Source organism: Salmo salar, chromosome 11 (assembly GCF_965601325.2).
Source record: "Salmo salar chromosome 11, fSalSal1, whole genome shotgun sequence".
Taxonomy (NCBI): Eukaryota; Metazoa; Chordata; class Actinopteri; order Salmoniformes; family Salmonidae; genus Salmo; species Salmo salar.
The window spans coordinates 36,957,716-36,981,627 of NC_138301.1; the positions used below are offsets into that span (position 1 = coordinate 36,957,716).

The 23,912-nt window shown below is 46.2% G+C and overlaps 1 protein-coding gene across 1 annotated transcript; it reads left to right on the forward strand.

Moving 5' to 3' along the window:
* The first annotated feature begins 501 nt into the window (after positions 1–501).
* On the forward strand, positions 502–3,653 carry LOC123725157 (RNA-binding protein MEX3B). The gene is made up of 2 exons (XM_045689446.2): positions 502–1,101; positions 2,008–3,653. The coding sequence occupies exons 1-2, from the start codon at positions 870–872 to the stop codon at positions 3,426–3,428; spliced, it is 1,653 nt and encodes a 550-aa protein (XP_045545402.1). The 5' UTR covers positions 502–869; the 3' UTR covers positions 3,429–3,653.
* The last annotated feature ends 20,259 nt before the right edge of the window (positions 3,654–23,912 follow it).

Sequence of the window (23,912 nt, forward strand, 5' to 3'; positions counted from 1 at the left end):
AGTTTGTATATTTATTTAAAAAAATAACAAAGCGACGCATGCAATGAGCCGACAAAGCTTTTTTGATTGACAATGCGCTATTTGACACACAAAGAAAAGCCACATGGGGATATAATAACCGCATGACCTCATTTATTTACATGCGCTTGTAATAAACATGCGCGCGCTCAGGAAGAGACCACTATGTATTACACAGTAGGCATAAACAACAAAGCTCCTCAAGTTATCATGAGGAAGTCGGAATATAAACGCATTTCTTTTCTTATCAAAAAAGACTGCGTTTTGATGTAGGGAGACAACAAAGGAGGGGAGTGTAGGCTATTTCTTTCAGGGACTGGGGAAGCGCTTCTGTGACCTCCCATTCCACCGCGCCTGTCCAATCGGTTCCGGCTATGCAAATTAACCAAGCAGCGCCGCACCGACCCTGCCCTGGTGGGTGACGTCATTCGCACATATCCCCCAGTAGTGCTGTCTGGCTCTGCAGCAAGTCAGACAGAAACAGAAAAGAGCTGAGTGTGTGAGTCCAGTTGGGAGGGGCTCTGTGAAGGAATATTACCACCGCCGGCGTTCCAGCAAAGCCAACCTACAACTCTGGAATAGGCATTTCTGTGCCCTTCTCAAGGCACATTTCAGGAGTCTGGCTCATCAACAACAAAATAGGTCCCTTTCTGGTAGGGCGGATTGCTTGCACTGATTTTGTAACTGCGAGAGGAGAAAGAGAAAGAAAAAGAAAAAAGCGCACTGATTTGCACCATTGGCTTGAAACCGGTCGGGTGCCCCATTTTCCCATCATCACTCCTTTTCCTACCCAGCTTCCGTGTTTTCCCTCTTTGTCTGCGCTCACTGCTCCAGACGGCAAAAACGCAAAGATGCCTAGCTCACTGTTCGCCGAGATGGAGAGGAATGGGAGCAACCAGGAGAACGCCCTGGACGACCAGAGAGCCCTGCAGTTAGCTCTGGACCAGCTCTCCTTGCTCGGCTTGGACAACGACGAGAACGGGCTATATGACAACGAGTCTAGCCGGAAAAAGAGTGTCAATATGACCGAATGTGTCCCTGTGCCTAGTTCGGAGCATGTAGCTGAAATCGTCGGCAGACAAGGTGAGTAGGTTACTGTATTTGCTTTTCATTTTCGCTGTTTCTTTGTTAGGTTACAATCTTGCAGCTATAGCCAGCAGCTGGCCAGAGTCAATGTTACACTGACTGACTGTAGGTTAGTATAGTCTGGGCGTTAGTTTGCTGTTACACATACATGCAGAATATGGCTTTCCACCTCCCTTCCACTGCAAGATGTCAGTTGTTATCCTCGGCAAAACAATGACAAGTGAAGGAATAGTTTGGCTGCTACCGTAGCGCTCATACATATAGACAGGCAGCGCTCTGACAGACTATTATATTACCACAAGGGATTCATTCCCTTTGTCATGTTATAACACTCTTGTCCCAGATAGGCTTCTGCCTCAGCCCACGACGCCAGGGATTTTTCATTCCTCGGCTGCTTTCCTCAACTGTTTCCCTTTTTTTTTTTTCAATTATAAAATCGTTACACCTGGAGGCGGTTGGAATAGAACTTTATGCATTTATGCCCGGAAATTGAATCAACCAAGTAGAATTATCTGTGTTCGTATAATCCCAAGATACATTTTAATTAAATAAAATGTATCTTGACAGTTAGTGGATGTTTCCTTTGCATTTCTCCTATCATATGTTGCTGTGCTAAGGGGAAATCATGGATTCTGCACGCATCCCCCCACCCCTTTACTTGTGCTATTTTTGACCTCATCTGGCATATGGACATGATAGTCATAGAGCATGTGGTTTGAATTTATCCCGGATAAGATAGGGTGAATTGTTTTTCTAGCCTTTCTGAAATAGCTGAGAATAAAAACACAAACTCACACATCCCAGCTGTTTCAAGCAGCACATTTCCACCCCAGTCACATGATGTTTTTTGTCCCTCAACATTTTGACATGCACTTACTGTTACCTTTTCCTGTGTAACCGCAGGATGCAAAATCAAAGCGCTACGAGCCAAGACCAACACCTACATCAAGACACCCGTGCGTGGCGAGGAGCCGGTGTTCGTGGTGACCGGGAGGAGGGAGGACGTTGCTATGGCCAGGAGAGAGATCATCTCTGCGGCTGAGCACTTCTCCATGATCCGTGCCTCCCGGAACAAGAACACAAGCATCAACGGGACGACGGGAGGTGGTACCCCGGCCCCTGGACCCCCCAACCTACCGGGCCAGACTACCATCCAAGTCCGGGTTCCTTACAGGGTGGTTGGGCTGGTCGTGGGTCCCAAGGGGGCCACCATCAAGCGCATCCAGCAGACAACCCACACCTACATCGTGACTCCCAGCAGGGACAAGGAGCCCGTGTTCGAGGTGACGGGCATGCCTGAGAATGTGGACCGTGCTCGGGAGGAGATCGAGGCCCACATCACCATGCGGACTGGTGGCCTCATTGAGCTCCAGGACGAGAACGACTTCCATGCCAATGGCACTGACGTCGGGTTTGACATCCATGGCCACCCCACCCTATGGTCCAAGCCCAGTAACCCGCAGAGCACTGCCTCCACGTCGGGACGCAAACCTTTCTCCAACTACCGCAACGACTCATCATCCTCCCTGGGCAGCGCGTCCACAGACTCCTACTTCGGTACCAACAGCGGCTCGCGCATGGCGGACTACAGCCCCCCCTCCCCAGCGCTCAGCTACACCGCCAGCAACGGCAACAACAACAACAACAATCTGAACATCAACACCAACGGGAATGGCTTTGTCTATGGTGGCGACGTCATCTCGCCCGACTGCACTGACATGACCTTCAGCGACACCTCGCCTGGGTTCAACCCCACGCCGGCCCCGCCCGGCCTCCTCTGGTCCCAGTACGAGCGGGGGATGACTCCCTCCTCCTCATCCTCCAGCTCCCCTACCTCCACCTCCTCTGCCATCTACCCATCAGTCAATGCTTCCACGAACGCCAACGGGATGGCGACGAGCCAGAGGAGGATGAACGGCGGCTGTACCCCCCAGCCCCGCCTGTCCCCACCCCTCCAAAACAACCACACCGGAGGACCCACCGATCACCCCCTGGCCCGGAGAGTCCGCAGCGACCCAGGAGGAGGCCCCCGGTGCTTCCACGGGTACCCCAGCTCCAACACCATGGCCTCTCTGCCCGGGCCCCACCTCCCCGGGGTGCCCTGCGACTCTTCAGCCTCCTCTTCATCCTCTTCCTCCTCCACCAGCCGAAAGGGCAGCCGCGACTGCTCCTTGTGCTTTGAGAGCGAAGTAATTGCAGCTCTGGTGCCCTGTGGCCACAACCTCTTCTGTATGGAGTGTGCCAACCGCATCTGCCAGAGGAGTGAGCCCAAATGCCCCGTGTGCCACACAGGGGTCACTCAGGCCATACGTATATTTTCATAAGACGTTGTCTCTATGACTCTCTGACTATGATGTTATTACCAAGATGAACATTGATTACCAAGATGACCAAGTCTTTCTTGACTGACAATATTACGAAGATGACTGGGTCTTGACTACGATAGCAACAACCACAACTAAAACAAGACTCTTGTTCTGCTTGAAAGGATCCTATACCGTATTGTATGGGGATATATGTTTGTGTATATACATATGTATGTATAGGAAAGCTGCAGTATCCAAAAAAGGGATAGACAACCCTCATCAGGGCTCCGTCGGAATAGTTTATAACATACTGTAGCTTGAGGGAGAAAGATATTTTCAACATCTACAAATGCATGTTTAAAATAATCCAGCATAGTAATCAGTAGTCGTAGTAATGAATTGTACACAACATTTATGAAGTTAAGAGAAAGGCAGAAAGGTCTTGGACTGAGGTACTTAAGAGTCGTTTGGTCAGACTGTTAGCAGAGAAAAGCCTTCCAGTTTCACTGATCGAATGTAAGAGGGAGACAAGTTTGTCAGGACATCGACTTCTTAAGTTCTTGTAAGGTGAAGATACTGCAGTTTAAGGTCAGCCAACCATGTGAGGGAGTACAACAACATATCCTGCTTATATATGTATAGAATGGGAAAATATTCCACGTCGATGAAAAAGTTGTAATATTAATTACGTTAATACAGATTGAAGTATGTTATTCTTTTTTGACTTGAAAGATTATATTTCGTATTGCAAAGATGTTTACAAATATTTTTTTATTTAAGTTCAGTGAACTTTTTTGTAGCTGGGTTCAAATATTGTTTATTTTTTAGTATGACCTTATGGCAATGATCACTGTATTATTTTAATATCACACAGACTGTGGGTGGAAATACAAGAGCCACAAGGATGTGTATTTACATTTGACAGTATTCTGTTGGGATGGAGTTTTTATAGGTTCAGCAAAAAATGTCTTTTAAATCGCTTCACCCAGCATATTTTCTATTCAGTAATATAAAGCATATTTTATTCTATATTATTACGAAATGTTGAAATGTATAAAACTTAGTAAGTCAAACAAAAAAGAACAAAAAAATGTTTATGCTTTCTAAAAATTTGTATGAATTAGATTCCAGTGGGACTTACAGACTTCTGTTGCACCACTATAGTTTTAATATTTCTATTTTAATACATTTGTTTACCACTTGTTTATGTATATGTAGGTGCTGTTACTTGAGTGTAAATGTACTTTATTGAGCAAAGTTTAAGAACAAAGTATATTTTATTTTATGATAAAGGGCCTTTAACCTCGCGTCAAATACTAATGTTATATTTGCAGAGACAAGATTTGAAAATGTATCGAGAGTTTTATTTTTCTGACAGTTCTACATGGTAAAGTAAAACTTAAGTAACGGTGCTACTTTGTTTAGAAAAATTATTTCTATATAAGTCCAATAAAAAAGGGTACATTCATGAGTGGTCTGCTTCATGTCTTGTTTATATCATGGATTACTTGTCATTTAGATCTATGTTAATGTACTACTGTTCTGATGGTTCAGTTTGTTGGAGCATGGGGCTGGCAACACCAGCCGTGTTCAGGAATGTGAAATGTTTAGAGCATTGCAGACAGAAAAGTTACAAATAGAGCTGATTTGATTAACTTTATTATCTCACCGTGGGTTGAAATTCATTTGATCATTTGCTTAATAAGGAGGCATGACATAACACACAGTACAAACATAGTGATATACTGATCCATAATAACAGTGAACCTGATTGCAAACCCTCTACCTTACAGATATCTATCTGAACGTTCTATAACACTACAGTACATCCTCCTGAACAGGCCCCAGTGTTAAATCAATGTCTGCATGGGTCTCACACTGAACACACACACAGATACCTTAAGTCACTTTGCGTAAAGGCATTTGCTATGCTAATGACCATATTGTTTAGCTGAAACAGACTGTACAAAGCTACACTGAGAAAGGGAAGGGTCCTCCACACTGTTTCAGTTGAATGGTTTTCTGCATATTTGACCCCTCTCTTCCCTAATGAAGTCAGCCAGAGTGTTGGAGGGACCAACATTATTAGCTTTGGCCTAATTATTTCTCTTGAAGGCAGAGTGAAAGAGAGAGAGAGAGGAGGCATAAAGAGAGCAGGCAGAGAGAGCAAGAAGAGGGAGAGAGGAGGAAGACAGGAGAGAGAGGGCTGAGTGCGCTGCTCTGTAGCTAATTAGAAATCTTACTGTACTGTATGTGACCTATTCTGGTACAAATTAAGTTGCTAATAGATCACCATCTATGGCCCCTTCTAGGTCTCCTTTGTCAAACACGTCAGTCTTGAAGCTAATTTTAGTTTGTGAAGTATTTTCTTTGATTATAGAAAACATGTTTGTACCCATCATTGAGTATAAGGGTGTATAACATAGGAGTATTTTTTGTATAGGTAAACCTGTATAACATAAGAGTATGTTCGTATAGGTAGACCAGTATAACATAATAGTATGTTCATATAGGTAGACCAGTATAACATAAGAGTATGTTTTGTATAGGTAGACCAGTATAACATAAGAGTATGTTCATATAGGTAGACCAGTATAACATAAGAGTATGTTTTGTATAGGTAGACCAGTATAACATAAGAGTATGTTCATATAGGTAGACCAGTATAACATAAGAGTATGTTCATATAGGTAGACCAGTATAACATAAGAGTATGTTCGTATAGGTAGACCAGTATAACATAAGAGTTTGTTCATATAGGTAAACCAGTATAACATAAGAGTATGTTTTGTATAGGTAGACCTGTATAACATAAGAGTATGTTCGTATAGGCAGACCAGTATAACAAGAGTATGTTTTGTATAGGTAGACCTGTATAACATAAGAGTATGTTCGTATAGGTAAACCAGTATAACATAAGAGTATGTTTTGTACTGGCAGACCTGTGCTGTTGTTGACAATTCATTCAACAAGGCAAAGTGACTGGTGTGAGACTGCATGACATAAGAAAACTAGTATGAGACTGTTGAAAGGGCAAGAGAAGAAGTGAGACAGTGACACAGTACTTCTGTAGCAGTTTGCCCTCCCTCTTCATCCTCTTCCTGTTCCCGTGTCATGTGTTCAGCTCCGGAGTGAAGTTTCCCCCTAGACGCTGATCTTGGATCACTTCTCTTCCTCCAATCCCAACCTTTACCAGTAATGGGAGAAATGCATAAGTGACCCAAAATTAGCGTTCAGGGGCAACTTCACCGAAATTCACCCTACAACCATGTGCTCATGTTGGAAAGACTGACGTTGGAACACATGCTCGGCTGCTAGATACTACCACATCTAAGTGGAGCTAGCGAGAGAAACAGGGCTGTAATGATAAGTTTAAAATGGAAACATTCGAGCCCGGCCCGGCAGAAATTGGCCACGTAAACCATTCTATTAGGTAACAATTCCAAGCTCTGTCGAGAAAAGAGCTGACAAGTGTTTTATTCTCGAATGCAGAACACATGGGCAGGCACAGAGCAGTGCACAGACACAGTCGCTCTGGACGTTGACACGGTGGGGTTCTAACTGAACCAAAAGGTTCTGTCCCAAATGGCACCCTATTCCCTTTATAGTGCACTACTTTTACATTTTACATTTTTAGTCATTTAGCAGACGCTCTTATCCAGAGCGACTTACAGTAGTGAATGCATACATTTCATACATTTTTTATTTTTTTTCTGTGCTGGCCCCCCGTGGGAATCGAACCCACAACCCTGGCGTTGCAAACACCATGCTCTACCAACTGAGCTACAGGGAAGGCTATAATGGGAGAAATGCTTTCTTTTGACCCGGGAACATAAGGCTCTGGTCAAAACTAGTACAGATATAGTCAATAGGGTGCCCGAAAAGACAGACAGACAGGAGAGATTTGGATAAAGGAAAGTAAACGTATGAACGCTAATAAAGACAGTGGACATTCATGTTTTGCTTTCTTTCTTCACAAATGTATGTTTTAGAATGAGAACGTATTCTCTTGACCTGAAACAATTTTGTAAAAATGTGAGCATGCCGTCACTTACTGCTGTAGCTTCTGTGGTGACTCGGCAGGAGAAGCAGGTCATTCATTACACTATCTATTTTTAAAATGCAGCTTAGAGGCCCTCTGACTGACCTGTCTGTGTTCCTGCCTCTGTTAGCAGGAGAAAGGCTCCAGAACTTGTCTAGTAGCCCTGACCTAAATGTAACTGGGTATTTAATGGACCTCCCTCTGACACACACACACACGTTTTGTTTTTACTATCATTGCGGGGACCAAATAATTAATTCACATTCAAAATCTTATTTTCCCTAACCCCTAACCTTAATCCTAAACCCTAACTCCTAAACCTAACCCAAACCCTAATTCTAACCCTAAAACTAACCCCCAAGTCTAAAATAGCTTTTTCCCTTGTGGGGACTGGCAAAATGTCCTCATTGTCTGAATTTTCCTTATTTTACTTCTGGTCTTCACAAGGATGGTAAAACCAAAAGCACACAGACAATCTACATTTCTTACAGACATAGTCAAGAAGAAGACAAAAAGGAGGCCAGTTCGATAACCTGCCACTACGGGGACTACCTTCCACTGACCTTATCTCACACACACACACACACACACACACACACACACACACACACACACACACACACACACACACACACACACACACACACACACACACACACACACACACACACACACACACACACACACACACACACACACACACACACACACACACACACACACACACACACACACTTTCTCTCCCTCCTTTCCTGGCCCCTCTCTCTCCCTCTCCACCCCTTCTATCCCTGACTGAACAAGTCATCAAGAACAGGCTGTGTGGGTTTTTCCCTGTTAGAGAAAAAGAGTGAAAGAAAGAAAGAGGGAGAGGCATGGCTAGTACTTCCAACCATAGGTAATACTGTGTTCTCATTCTATTACAATGTGTCCAACAACTATAGACTACAGACCAGGAGTTGAATTCACCCCCTGAATGGGCAAACCTGCTGTGAACAGTGCTCCAGGGTGAAGTTTCTAGGGTCAGCTTCCCCTCCCCCAATCCCAACCTTAACCATTATTGGGGATAATGCAAACCGACCCAAGATCAGTGTCTTGAGGCTAAGGCAACCTCAACCAACACCATAGTATAAATTTTAAGGTGGACCAATGACACCACTCTGCCATGTCAACGAGTTCCCTGGCTGGAAGTCTTCTAGAGTTCACAGGTCCATTAAGATAACGTGTGATGGATGTTTCAGAGACAGCTGATAGTTAGTCAATCAGACAAAACACAGTCTGATTATAGTCTGACATGAATAATCGTACTGTGCCCCTTGACATACGCTCGTACACAAAACACCTATCATACCAAAACATGTGTTATAATGACATAATAATAGGTTGAAGACTGTGCCTTGGGGTTTCTTCATTGTATAAATCAAAGCAGTGAAATCACTATGCAGAGCATTGCCACTGAACAAGCCACAACTTATGTTTCCCTGTAGAACGCTGAGCCACATAGTGGGAAAACAGTTTAGTCATAAAAGAATGAACAGAGACCATCCGTGGGCATACATCATGTGCATCAGCGCAAAACTTTTTTTGAGGGGAGTGATAAGCATATGAACTGTTGACAATTCTGTCCTTTTTCAGTAAGTGTAGGGATGGATGTGTATATATATATATATATATATATATTTAAAAATAAACACTAATATATCTTGATTAGAAAAATGTTCAACCCCCCTGAGTCGATACATGTTAGAATCACCCTTGGCAGCTATTACAGCTGTGAACCTTTCTGGGTAAGTTTCTAATAGCTTTACACACCTGGATTGTACAATATTTGCACATTATTTAAAAAAAAAATCTTCCAGCTTTGTCAACTAGGTTGTTGATCATTGCTAGATAGCCATTTTCATTTCTTGCCATAGATTTTCATGCCGATTTAAGTAAAAACTGTAACTAGGCCACTCAGGAACATGCAATGTCATCTCGGTAAGCAACTCCACTGTATATTTAGCCTTATGTTTTAGGTTATTGTAAGGGCTGTCGTCGGAAGAAGACCAAAATGCAGCGGAGTTAGTGTTCATCATATTTAATACAAACGGAACACTATACAATTACAAAACAATAAACTGACAGCCAAACAGTCCTGTCAGGTGAAACACACTAACAGAAACAATTACCCACAAAACCCCAACGGAAAAACATGCACTTATGTGTGACTCCCAATCAACAGCAACGAACTTCAGCTGTGCCTGATTTGGGAGCCACACACGGCCCAAAACAAAGAAATACAAACACATAGAAACAGAACATAGAATGCCCACCCAATGTAACACCCTGACCTAACCAAAATAAAGAACAAAAAACCCCTCTCTATGGCCAGGAACAGACAGATATACAGTTATTGTCCTGCTGAAAGGTGAACGTGTCTCCTAGTGTCTGTTGGAATGCAAATTAACCAGGATTTCCTCTAGGATTTTGCTTAATGTTTAGCTCTATTCTGTTTCTTTTCACCCTAATTCTTGGCGATGACAAGCATACCCATAACATGATGCAGCCACCACCATGCTGTAAAATATGAAGAATGGTACTCAGGGATGTTTTGTTTTGGATTTGCCCCAAATATAATGTTTTGTATTCAGGACATAAAGTCAATTTCTTTGCCACATTTTTTGCAGTTTTACTTTAGTGACTTATTGCAAACAGGATGCTTGTTTTGGAATATTTATATTCTCTACAGCAGGGTTCCCAAACTGGCGGCCCGCATTTGGCCCGAGGGTGGTTTAATTTTGCATCCCATGTTTTCTGCTAAGTTTTTTTAGTGTATTATTGTATTTTTCTTGTTGGTTAATATAAAAGACTGTAAAAACACAAGAAAATCAGCTCCAAGTGATTTCTACTTGGGAAATCTGTTCCCAAGTACTTCCAAGCATAATACAGTGACAAGTGATCATATACAAATCTAAGCAAGGTTGAAATTATTATGTTTTAGTAATAAATTATATCTCTTTGGGCTTCTTGCGGTCAATTTGGCCCGCGGCTGAATCTAGTTGATGATCCCCGCTGTACAGGCTTCCTTCTGTCACGCCTGCTCCCGCTCCCCCTCCCTGGTGCTCCAGGGCACCAGGCTACCCTTCTTTACACGCACCTGTCACCATCATTACGCGCAGCAGCGCTCATTGGACTCACCTGGACTCCTTCACGTTGTTGATTACCTCCTGTATATCTGTCTGTTCCTCGGTAGTGTTCCCTGTGTCCACATTAATTGTTGTTACGTGTTCCTGTCCAGACGCTGTTCAAGTTCTGTTTCGTCTCCGTCAGTTATTAAACCTTCACTCCTTGTACTTGCTTCTCATCTCCTGCATCGATCCTTACAGAATGAGGACACCATTACAAGAAGCATCAGGGAGTTTTTTTCGGTTTTGTTTTGTTGGTGACGTCGGACACGGGGGCCGCTGCCTATGGAACCGGGGGTGCCTAAGCTGGCTCGTCGGGCTGTCATGCCCTAGCTGGCTCGAGAGGTTTCCTTGCCCCGGTTGGCTTGGCAGGTTCCCATCCCACGTCATGCTTCAGCCGGCTTGTCGGGCTCCTATGCCTCAGCCGGCTCATGAGTTTTTTGTTTTGTTGGTGACGTTGGGCTTGGATTCCGCTGCCGATGGAACCGGGGGTGCCTAAGCTGGCTTGTTGGGCTGTCACGCCCTAGCTGGCTCGAGAGGTTTCCTTGCCTCGGTTGGCTCGGCAGGTTCCCATATCACGTCATGCTTCAGCCGGCCCATCAGGCTTCTCCGTCGCAGCGGGATCGTCAGGCTTTCACGCCTCAGCTGGATCGTCAGGCTCCCACGCCTCAACCGGTGGGACCGTGTGGCGCCCCTAGAGGGGGGTACTGTCACGCCTACTCCCGCTCCCCCTCCCTGGCGCTCCAGGGCGCCAGGCTACCCTTCTTTACACGCACCTGTCACCATCATTACGCGCAGCAGCACTCATTGGACTCACCTGGACTCCTTCACGTTGTTGATTACCTCCTGTATATCTGTCTGTTCCTCGGTAGTGTTCCCTGTGTCCACATTAATTGTTGTTATGTGTTCCTGTCCAGACGCTGTTCCTGTTCTGTTTCATGTCCGTCAGTTATTAAACCTTCACTCCTTGTACCTGCTTCTCATCTTCTGCGTTGATTCTTACAGAATGAAAAAGAAGGAGGTTACTGTCACGCCTGCTCCCGCTCTGCTCACCCAGCATTTCACACTCCGGCCACCATCAGTACGCACACCTGCCTTTCCCCGTCATGTGCATCAGCGTATTATTGGACTCACCTGGACTCAATCACCTGTTCATTACCTCCCCTATATTTGTCAGTTCCCCATCTATGTTCCCCGCTGCTGCATTGATTGTCGAATGTCGTTGTGTTGCCCGTGTGCCGACGCTGTGCCTGTCTTGTTTCATGTCTGTTCCATGTTAAATGTTGATTCCCCGTACCTGCTTCTCGTCTCTGGCGTCGGTCCTTACAGAACGCAGCAGCCACCAAACGAAGCATTGGGAGTGCTGGCTTTCTGGGTGTTGGTGACGTCGGGTCTGGGGGCCGCCACCGATGGAACCGGGGTGCCTAAGCCAGCTCGTCGGCTGTCATGCACTAGCTGGCTCGAGAGGTTACTTGCCCCGGTTGGCTCGGAAGGCGCTCATCCCACTTCAGGCCTCAGCCGGATCGTCAGGTTTTTACGCCCGGCCGTCTCATCAGGCTGCAACACCTCAGCCAGATTGTCAGGTTCCTATGCCTCAGCCGGCTCACCAAGCTCTCATGCCTCTGCCGGTTCATCGGCATTTCACGCCCAGCCGGCTTGTCCAGCGCCCATGCCTCGGCCGGCCCGTCAGGCTCACCCAGGTGGGACGCCGGGTGGTGCCCCTGGGGGGGGGGGGGGGTACTGTCACGCCTGCTCCCGCTCCCCCTACCTGGCGCTCAAAGGTGCCAGGCTCCCCAGCATTACGCACTCCAACCACCATCAGTACGCACGCCTGCCTTTCCCCGTCACGCGCATCAGCGTATTATCGGACTCACCTGGACTCGATCACCTGTTCATTACCTCCCCCATATTGGTCAGTTCCCCATCTCTGTTCCCCGCTGCTGCATTGATTGTCAAATATTGTTGTGTTGCCCGTGTGCCGACGTTGTGCCGGTCTTGTTTCATGTCTGTACCTTATTAAATGTTGACTCCGCGTGCCTGCTTCTCATCTGCGGCGTCGGTCCTTACACCTTATTTTCACTCTGTCAATTAAGTTAGCATTGTGTAGTAACTACAATGTGGTTGATTCATCCTCAGTTTTCTCCTATCACAGCCATTAAACTCTGTAACTGTTTTAAAGTAATAATTCCCTGAGGGGTTTCCTTCCTCCCCGGCAACTGAGTTAGGAAGGACGCCTGTATCTTTGTATCTTGCAAAGGAGCAAGATAAATAAATAAATATAGTATGGGGATGAGGTAGGTAGATAGATGGGCTGTTTACAGATGGGCTATGTACAGGTGCAGTGATCTGTGAGCTGCTCTGACAGCTGGTGCTTAAAGCTAGTGAGGGAGATATGAGTCTCCAGCTTCAGAGATTTTAGCAGTTCGTTCCAGTCATTGGCAGCAGAGAACTGGAAGGAAAGATGACCAAAGGAGTAATTGGCTTTGGGGGTGACCAGTGAGATATACCTACTGGAGTGCGTGGTACGAGTGGGTGCTGCTATGGTGACCAGTGAGCTGAGATAAGGCGAGGCTTTACCTAGCAGAGACTTGTAGATAACCTGTAGCCAGTGGGTTTGGCGACGAGTATGAAGCGAGGGCCAACAGGTCGCAATGGTGGGTAGGGCTTTGGTGACAAAACGGATGGCACTGTGATAGACCACATCCAGTTTGTTGAGTAGAGTGTTGGAGGCTATTTTATAGATGACATCACTGAAGTCGAGGATCGGTAGGATAGTCAGTTTTACGAGGGTATGTTTGGCAGCATGAGTGAAGGATGCTTTGTTGCGATATAGGAAGCTGATTCTAGATTTAATTTGGGATTGGAGATGCTTAATGTGAGACTGGAAGGAGAGTTTACAGTCTAACCAGACACCTCGGTATTTGTAGTTGTCCACATATTCTAAGTCAGAGCCGTCCAGAGTAGTGATGCTGGACGGGCGAGCAGGTGCGGGCAGTGATCGATTGAATAGCATGCATTTAGTTTTACTTGCATTTAAGAGCAGTTGGAGGCCACGGAAGGAGAGTTGTATGGCATTGAAGCTCGTCTGGAGGTTAGTTAACACAGTGTCCAAAGAGGGGACAGAAGTATACAGAATGGTATCTGCGTAGAGGTGGATCAGAGAATCACCAGCAGCAAGAGCAACATCATTGATGTATATAGAGAAGAGAGTCGGCCCGAGAATTGAAACCTGTGGCACACCCATAGAGACTGCCAGAGGTCCGGACAACAGGCCCTCCCATTTGACACACTGAACTCTATCAGAGAAGTAGTTGGTAAACCAGGCGAGGCAATCATTTGAGAAACCAAGGCAATTGAGTCTGCCAATAAGAATGTGGTGATTGATAGAGTCGAAAGCCTTGGCCAGGTCGATGAATATGGCTGCACAGTAATGTCTCTTATTGATGGCGGTTATGATGTCGTTTAGGACCTTGAGCGTGGCTGAGGTGCACCCATGACCAGCTCTGAAACCAGATTGCATAGCAGAGAAGGTACGGTGGGATTCGAAATGGTCTGTAATCTGTTTGTTAACTTGGCTTTCGAAGACCATAGAAAGGCAGGGTAGGATAGATTTAGGTCTGTAGTAGTTTGGGTCTAGAGTGTCACCCCCTTTGAAGAGGGGGATGACCGCGGCAGCTTTCCAATCTTTGGGAATCTCAGACGATACAAAAGAGAGGTTGAACAGGCGAGTAATAGGGGTTGCAACAATTTCGGCAGATCATTTTAGAAAGAGAGGGTCCAGATTGTCTAGCCCGGTTGATTTGTATGGGTCCAGAGTTTGCAGCTCTTTCAGAACATCAGCTATCTGGATTTGGGTGAAGGAGAAATGGTGGGGGCTTTGGCGGGTTGCTGTGGAGGGTGCCGGGCAGTTGACCGGGATAGGGGTAGCCAGGTGGAAAGCATGGCCAGCCGTAGAGAAATGCTTATTGAAATTCTCAATTATAGTGGATTTATCGGTGGTAACAGTGTTTCCTAGCCTCAGAGCAGTGGGCAGCTGGGAGGAGGTGCTCTTATTCTCCATGGACTTTGTCCCAGAACTTTTTGAGTTAGTACTACAGGATGCAAATTTCTGTTTGAAAAAGCTAGCCTTAGCTTTTCTAACTGTCTGTGTATATTTGTTCCTAACTTCCCTGAAAAGTTGCATATCATGGGGGCTATTTGATGCTAATGCAGAACGCCACAGGATGTTTTTGTGCTGGTCAAGGGCAGACAGGTCTGGAGTGAACCAAGGACTATATCTATTCTAGTTCTACATTTTTTGAGTGGGGAATGCTTATTTAAGATGGTGAGGAAGGCACTTTTAAAGAATAGCCAGGCATCATCTACTGACGGGATGAGGTCAATGTCATTCCAGGGTACACCGGCCAGGTCGATTAGAAAGGCCTGCTCGCAGAAGTGTTTTAGGGAGCATTTGACAGTGATGAGGGGTGGTCGTTTGGTCGCAGACCCATTACGGATGCAGGCAATGAGGCAGTGATCGCTGAGATCTTGATTGAAAACCGCAGAGGTGTATTTGGAGGGTGAGTCAGTTAGGATGACATCTATGAGGGTGCCCGTGTTTACGGATTTGGGCTTGTACCTGGAAGGTTCATTGATAATTTGTGTGAGATTGAGGGCATCAAGCTTAGATTGTAGGATGGCCGGGGTGTTAAGCATGTCCCAGTTTAGGTCACCTAGTAGCACGAGCTCAGAAGATAGATGGGGGGCAATAAATTCACATATGGTATCGAGTGCACAGCTGGGGGCAGAGAGAGGTCTATAGCAAGCGGCAACAGTGAGAGACTTGTTTCTGTAAAGGTGAATTTTTAGAAGTAGAAGCTCAAATTTTTTGGGTACAGACTTGGATAGTAATACAGAACTCTGCAGGCTATCTTTGCAGTAGATTGCAACACCGCCCCCTTTGGCAGTTCTATCTTGGCGGAAAATGTTATAGTTAGCGATAGAGATTTCAGAGTTTTTGGTGGTTTTCCTAAGCCAGGATTCAGACACGGCTAAGACATCCGGGTTGGCAGAGTGTGCTAAAACAGTGAGTAAAACAAACTTAGGGAGTAGGCTTCTAATGTTAATATGCATGAAACCAAGGCTTTTACGGTTACAGAAGTCAACAAATGAGAGCACTTGGGGAGTAGGAGTGGAGCTAGGCACTGCAGGACCTGGATTAACCTCCACATCACCAGAGGAACAGAGGAGAAGTAGGATAAGGGTACGGCTAAAGGCTATCAGAACTGGTCGTCTCGCACGTTCGGAACAGAGAGTAAAAGGAGCAGGTTTCTGGGCACGATAGCAAAGATTCAAGGCATAGTGTACAGACAAAGGTAAGGTAGGATGTGAGTACATTGGAGGTAAACCTAGGCATTGAGTAATGATGAGAGAGATATAGTCTCTAGCGACGTTTAAACCAGGTGATGTCATCGCATATGTAGGAGGTGGAACAACATGGTTGGTTAAGGCATATTGAGTGAAATAAGTGAAATAAGACAGTAATCACTAACCAGCCTACACACAGATCCAGCTGCCAATCAAGCCAGTGACACATGGTGGGTAAAGAGTGGCAATAATGACATTTGAGTGCATTAACACAGTGAATTGGCTCCATTAGAGAAACCCTCGTCCATGTCTCGAGAACACACTTACCTCCCCCGTCTGGCGGCTGGTGACACCTTGCCAGGAGCGATAGAGATAATAGAGATAGAGTCGAGAGGAGTGAGAGAGAGAACAGCGAGAGAGAGAGGAGAGAGAGCAAAAGAGAGAGAGAGGAGAGAGAAAGCGAGAGAGGAGAGAGGGGGGACAGAGATGTGTTAGTGTGTACTGTACGAATCTGTACAGACTGGAATTTGTTAAATGAAGCATAAAAAAAAGCATAATTCTTGTGCTTGTAAGAATACACATTTAGATTAATTTATTCAACAATACAATGTTAGCTGTGTGATGTCTCAAATGCTTTACATTTTTAACTAGGGTTATCTTACCTCATGCAGCTTACATTCTGTCTGGCATAAGACAGCTCTTTTGGAGTCAGATATGCTGTGATCGTTGTGCTATCTGAAGGATAAAAATTCATTATGCGCATGCACACGCACACGCACACGCACACGCACACACACACACACACACACACACACACACACACACACACACACACACACACACACACACACACACACACACACATACCACCCCATACACAGTGATGTCTAAAATTCCTTTTCATCTATAATACATACACCATGCTTTTGCTTTGAACAATAAACTCAGTACTCTCCCTCTCTCTCACATCTCCATTGAAAATTATTCTTATTCCAAGGCTTTCACTCAGGTGGGACAATACCACCCACTGCAGAGATTCAGATCAAATCTGCAGTGAGTGAAAGAAGGCCTCATAAAATCTCATCTACATCCTCTAAAACCAACAGCAAAACGACGGCCATTTTCTCAGATTTCTCTTTCAACATGGTTGAACACTCCACCGCAATTAATTGGCTTTGGCCTGTGGCTCAGGAGGGAAATATACTGGCAACACTTTCTTGGTTAAAAGCACCAGGCGTTGCTATGACAAAGCTTTCAGTCCCTCCCACGCCACACGGCAGAGGCTCTATGGAGTCGATTGGCTCAGGTCGCTGATTAAGAGCGAATGGGAGTGACTGGGAGTTAATGACTCATGAAGGTGAATTCAGAGACTTGTCATATTCTCTCCGGGATGCTGACTTGAAAAACAACTCCAGAGAGATTCTACAGGGAACCTTTTATATGTAATGTTCTGTCTTAACTTCTTTGGGATAGGGGGTGGTATTTTGACGTCCGGATGAAAAGCGTGCCCAATGTAAACTGCCTGCTACTCAGGCCCAGAAGCTAGGATATGCATATAATTGGTAGATTTGGATAGAAAACTGTTTCTAAAACTGTTAAAATAATGTCTGTGAGTATAACAGAACTGAAATGGCAGGCGAAACCCCGAGGACAAACCATAAAAAAAATAAAAATTCAGCATACCACTGATTTCAATGGCTGGCACTTTTATAATAGGGCGAAATCATCCCCGATTGCAGTTCCTAGGGCTTCCACTAGATGTCAACAGTCTTTAGAAAGAGTCGTTTTTCTAAGTGGCTCCCATTTTGGCTGTAGTGTTTCCAAGCGCATGGCTGAGAGTGCGTTCTTTTTGTTTATCTCCGGTAAAGACAATAACGATTCTCCGTGTTCAATTTTATCGTTTATTTGCGTATTAGGGTACCTAAGGTTTGATTCTAAACGTTGATGGACTTGTTTGGATAAGTTTATTGGTAACGTTTTGGATTCATTTTGTATGCATTTTGAAGGAGGGAAACCGAGTGGATTATTGACTGAAGCGCGCCAGTTAAACTGAGTTTTTATGGATATAAAGAAGGACTTTATCGAACAAAAGGACCATTTGTAATGTAACTGGGACCTTTTGGAGTGCCAACAGAAGAAGATCTTCAAATGTAAGGCATATATTATATCGCTATTTCTGACTTTCTGACCTTTTTATTTTTATTTTGATGTATTGCACTTGTGATTTCATGAAAGTGAAATATTTATAGTAATTTAATTTGAATTTTGCACTCTGCAATTTCACCGGATGTTGGCCAGATGGGACGCTAGCATCCCAATGATCCGCAAGAAGTTAAGCACATATGTCCAAGACAAGAGAAAATGGAGAAGAGATGAGGGGGAGGAGAGGAGGGGGTGAGGAGATGTGGGGGGAGGAGAGGAGGGGGTGAGGGGAAGAGGAGAGGAGGGGGGAGGAGAGGAGAGGAGAGGAGGGGGTGAGGGGAAGAGGAGATGAGGGGGAGGAGCGGAGGGGGTGAGGGGAAGAGGAGAGGAGGGGGAGGAGAGGAGGGGGTGAGGGGAAGAGAGGAGGAGGGAGGAGAGGAGGAAGTGAGGGGAAGAGGAGAGGAGGGGGGAAGAGCAGATGGGAGAGGAGAAGAGAAGAAGGACTGTGCTTATCACATAGTGACATCTACACAGCTACCACCAAGAGCTGCAGTGAATCAGGAGTAACGTTCCAAGAAGATAATGTTGTTGGAAGACAGACATTTTCTCCCACTGAGCGCTAGGATTCTACTTAACTCCATAATTATTTTGAAATAGTGTGGCGTGGACAGCTTTGCACTGTGACAGCCAAGACAAGAAGTAACCAGTTGGTTTTGTCACAGTATCCCTCTCCCCATCCATCTGCTTTCAATGAGCAGGATGTAATCTATTGTAGACATCTCTACTCTCCAAACTACGCCACACACACTTCAGCATGCATGCTTGACACACACACGTGTTTGAGGGGAGGAATAACACACAGGATATGCAAAACACAGACAAAAGAATCCTAATGAAAGATAAGTCTCTCTCCGATGCATTTTCCATGTGCCACTCCTTTTGTCCTGCTAGCCCAGGGATGCTGAAGCAGAAAGTGATTAAGTAGGAGTCATAATTCTTTGGATCTGTAATTGTAGCCTTTGGTTTCCTCAGGAGGTGTGTGTGTGTGTGTGTGCGCGTGTGCATGTGTGCGTACATACGTGCATGTTTGTGTGTGTGTGTGTTTGAGAGCAGAACTTTTGTTGCTGTGTTTCTGGCTTCAGGCTTTCTCACGTCTCTGTTGAGGTGTTTCCAGTCCAGTACTTTATGAGGATAGGGAAAACAGAGATGTAACAAGAGGCTTTCACTTCCAACTTTTAATACCATTAATTAAAACATTAGTGAGGGGATTTGCCAGCCTAAGGATCTTATTTTGTCTTTGTGGTACAGTAGAAGTTAATTCAAAGGGCAGCTTGCTTTTCCAGTTGTTATGTGGCACAAACTGCATTGGAGGCAGCGTATGTTAGCTAGCACTGCGAAGACGTTAATTGTTTCGCCCCACAGTTAACCATGTAAGTAACGTTAGCTAGCAAGCTAGAGTCATTTAGTTTCTTAGTTTATATTACAGTAGATATCAAGCTAGCACATTAGTTAGTTGGCGCTCGCTAGCTAAAGTTACTTACAGCTAGTTAGAAACCGCTCCTACACTATTTTGCTAGAAAACCGTAACGCTGTCATATCAAAAACATCCAGCTGTCTTTGCATTGTTGTGTTTACGTTTCATCCATTGTGACGGAATCCTCTTTCCATGCATATCATGATTTCTTGCTGCTACTTGTGTTGTCATGCTGTCCCGGTTAATTGACATCAGTAGCCTACTGCTCACGTATTTGAGGTCTGTGCTCCAAATGGTACCATATTCCCTGTATAGTGTACTACATTCTATCAGAAGGGTTCCATTTGGGAAGCAGACACTGTTTCTGAATGGTGATCTTAGTTGATCCGCTGTGTCCCAGATGTCTGGTCCTTTGAGGGTTTTACTACGGGCCTTTTATTAATAACCCGCCTACTACAAAACACACACACACACACACACACACACACACACACACACACACACACACACACACACACACACACACACACACACACACACACACACACACACACACACACACACACACACACACACACACACACAGACACAGACACACACACACAGAGGATGATGAACAATACAGATACAGTTTGGAGTGTCAGTAATTTCTGGAGGATTAAAACCAGGCTAAATTGTGCGTGTGTATATGTGTGTACGTTTGTGTGTGTGTGTTTCTATGTCTGTCTGTGTGTGTCTCCGTGTGTGTGTCCACGTGTGTCTGTGTCTGTGTGTGTGTCTCTGTGTGTGTGTCCATGTGTGTCTGTGTGTGTCAATGTGTAGTTCTCTCTGTGTGTGCGTCCATGTGTGTCTTTGTCTGTGTGTGTGTCCATGTGTATCTGTGTGTATGTGTGTGTGTGTGTGTGTGCATCCATGTGTGTGTGTGTGTGTGTGTGTGTGTGTGTGTAGTATTTATGTCTAAGAGCTAAATGGACAGACAGGGGTAATGGGGAGAGGATTACAGTAAGACCTAGCAGTGTTGTAGATGTAGAGGTAGAGGATTACAGTAAGACCTAGCAGTGTTGTAGATGTAGAGGTAGAGGATTACAGTAAGACCTAGCAGAGTTGTAGATGTAGAGGTAGAGGATTGCAGTAAGACCTAGCAGTGTTGTAGAGGTAGAGGTAGAGGGTTACAGTAAGACCTAGCAGTGTTGTAGAGGTAGAGGTAGAGGATTACAGTAAGACCTAGCAGTGTTGTAGAGGTAGAGGTAGAGGATTACAGTAAGACCTAGCAGTGTTGTAGATGTAGAGGTAGAGGATTGCAGTAAGACCTAGCAGTGTTGTAGAAGTAGAGGATTACAGTAAGACCTAGCAGTGTTGTAGAGGTAGAGGTAGAGGGTTACAGTAAGACCTAGCAGTGTTGTAGAGGTAGAGGTAGAGGATTACAGTAAGACCTAGCAGTGTTGTAGAGGTAGAGGTAGAGGATTACAGTAAGACCTAGCAGTGTTGTAGAGGTAGAGGTAGAGGGTTACAGTAAGACCTAGCAGTGTTGTAGAGGTAGAGGTAGAGGATTACAGTAAGACCTAGCAGTGTTGTAGAGGTAGAGGTAGAGGACTGCAGTAAGACCTAGCAGTGTTGTAGAAGTAGAGGGTTACAGTAAGACCTAGCAGTGTTGTAGAGGTAGAGGGAAGGCCTCTGGATTTCTAATTATGAATGGAGGATAATCCCTTGCTGTGTGTGTGTGTGTGTGTGTGTGTGTGTGTGTGTGTGTGTGTGTGTGTGTGTGTGTGTGTGTGTGTGTGTGTGTGTGTGTGTGTGTGTGTGTGCGTGCGCGTGAGTGCGTGCGTGCGTGAATGTGTGTGTGCGCGTGCGTGCGTGTATGTGTGTGTGAGAGTTTGTGATGGCTTTAGGGAGCTGGAATGTAAGTGATCAGTGTCTGTAGTAATATTTCAGTGACCAGATGTGTGTGAGTTTGTGATGGCTTTAGGGAGCTGGAATGTAAGTGATCAGTGTCTGTAGTAATATTTCAGTGACCAGATGTGTTTGTGTGTGAGTTTGTTTAATTAGATTTACCTTGAAAACTAAACCTGGGTGCATCTCAATAGAAGGATATGCATTGTTAGGCTTGGTTCTTTAGGTGGGGGTTGAACTCATAATGGGGTTTCTGTTGGTAACACTGCAGGACATTATGCTATGGTCATGTTTGTAATGTGTTTATATGTAATGTAATATTTATAACCATTCTGTAAGTCATTTGAAGAGAGGGAAGGGGAGGGAGTAGGAGAGGGAGAGGGAGAGGGAGAGGGAAAGGGAGAGGGAGAGGGAAAGGTGGAGGGAAAGGGAAAGGGAGAGGGAGAGGGAAAGGGAAAGGTAAAGGGAAAGGGAAAGGGAGAGGGAAAGGGAAAGGGAGAGGGAGAGGGAGAGGGAGAGGGAAAGGGAAAGGGAAAGGGAGAAGGAGAAGGAGAGGGAAAGGGAGAGGGAGAGGGAGAGGGAAAGGGAAAGGGAGAAGGAGAGGGAAAGGGAAAGGGGAAGGGAGAGGAAAAGGGAAAGGGAAAGGGGAAGGGAGAGGAAAAGGGAAAGGGAAAGGGAAAGGGAGAGGGAGAGGGAGAGGGAGAGGGAAAGGGAAAGGGAGAAGGAGAAGGAGAAGGAGAAGGAGAGGGAGAGGGAGAAGGAGAAGGAGAGGGAGAGGGAAAGGTAAAGGGAAAGGGAAAGGGAAAGGTAAAGGGAGAGGGAGAGGGAAAGGGAGAGGGAAAGGGAAAGGGAAAAGAGAAGGAGAAGGAGAGGGAAAGGGAAAGGGAGAGGGAGAGGGAAAGGGAAAGGGAGAAGGAGAAGGAGAAGGAGAGGGAAAGGGAGAAGGAGAAGGAGAAGGAGAGGGAAAGGGAAAGGGAAAGGGAGAGGGAGAGGGAAAGGGAAAGGGAGAGGGAGAGGGAGAGGGAGAGGGAAAGGGAGAAGGAGAAGGAGAGGGAAAGGGAAAGGGAGAGGGAGAGGGAGAGGGAGAGGGAAAGGGAAAGGGAGAGGTAAAGGGAGAGGGAGAGGGAGAGGGAAAGGGAAAGGGAGAGGGAGAGGGAAAGGGAAAGGGAAAGGGAAAGGTAAAGGGAAAGGGAAAGGTAAAGGGAGAGGGAGAGGGAGAGGGAAAGGGAAAGGGAGAGGGAGAGGGAGAGGGAAAGGGAAAGGGAGAGGGAGAGGGAAAGGTAAAGGGAGAGGGAGAGGGAGAGGGAGAGGGAGAGGGAGAGGGAGAGGGAAAGGGAAAGGGAAAGGGAGAGGGAAAGGTAAAGGGAAAGGGAAAGGGAAAGGTAAAGGGAAAGGGAAGGGAGAAGGAGAAGGAGAGGGAAAGGGAAAGGGAGAGGGAGAGGGAAAGGGAAAGGGAGAAGGAGAAGGAGAGGGAGAGGGAAAGGGAAAGGGAGAGGGAGAGGGAAAGGGAAAGGGAGAGGGAAAGGGAGAGGGAAAGGGAAAGGGAAGGGAGAAGGAGAAGGAGAGGGAAAGGGAAAGGGAGAGGGAGAGGGAAAGGGAAAGGGAAAGGGAAAGGGAGAGGGAAAGGGAAAGGGAGAGGGAAAGGGAGAGGGAAAGGGAAAGGGAAGGGAGAAGGAGAAGGAGAGGGAAAGGGAAAGGGAGAGGGAGAGGGAAAGGGAAAGGGAGAAGGAGAAGGAGAGGGAGAGGGAAAGGGAAAGGGAGAGGGAGAGGGAAAGGGAAAGGGAAAGGGAAAGGGAAAGGGAGAGGGAGAGGGAGAGGGAAAGGGAGAGGGAGAGGGAGAGGGAGAGGGAAAGGGAAACGGAGAAGGAGAAGGAGAGGGAAAGGGAAAGGGAGAAGGAGCGGGAAAGGGAAAGGGAAAGGGAGAGGGAGAGGGAGAGGGAAAGGGAGAGGGAGAGGGAAAGGGAAAGGGAGAGGGAGAGGGAGAGGGAAAGGGAGAGGGAGAGGGAAAGGGAAAGGGAGAGGGAGAGGGAGAGGGAGAGGGAAAGGGAAAGGGAGAGGGAAAGGGAGAGGGAGAGGGAAAGGGAAAGGGAGAGGGAGAGGGAGAGGGAGAGGGAGAGGGGAGAGGGAAAGGGAAAGGGAGAGGGAGAGGGAGAGGGAAAGGGAGAGGGAGAGGGAAAGGGAGAGGGAGAGGGAAAGGGAAAGGGAGAGGGAGAGGGAGAGGGAGAGGGAGAGGGAAAGGGAAAGGGAAAGGTAAAGGGAGAGGGAGAGGGAGAGGGAAAGGGAGAGGGAGAGGGAGAGGGAAAGGGAAAGGGAAAGGGAGAGGGAGAGGGAAAGGGAAAGGGAGAGGGAGAGGGAGAGGGAAAGGGAAAGGGAGAGGGAGAGGGAAAGGTAAAGGGAGAGGGAGAGGGAGAGGGAGAGGGAGAGGGAAAGGGAAAGGGAGAGGG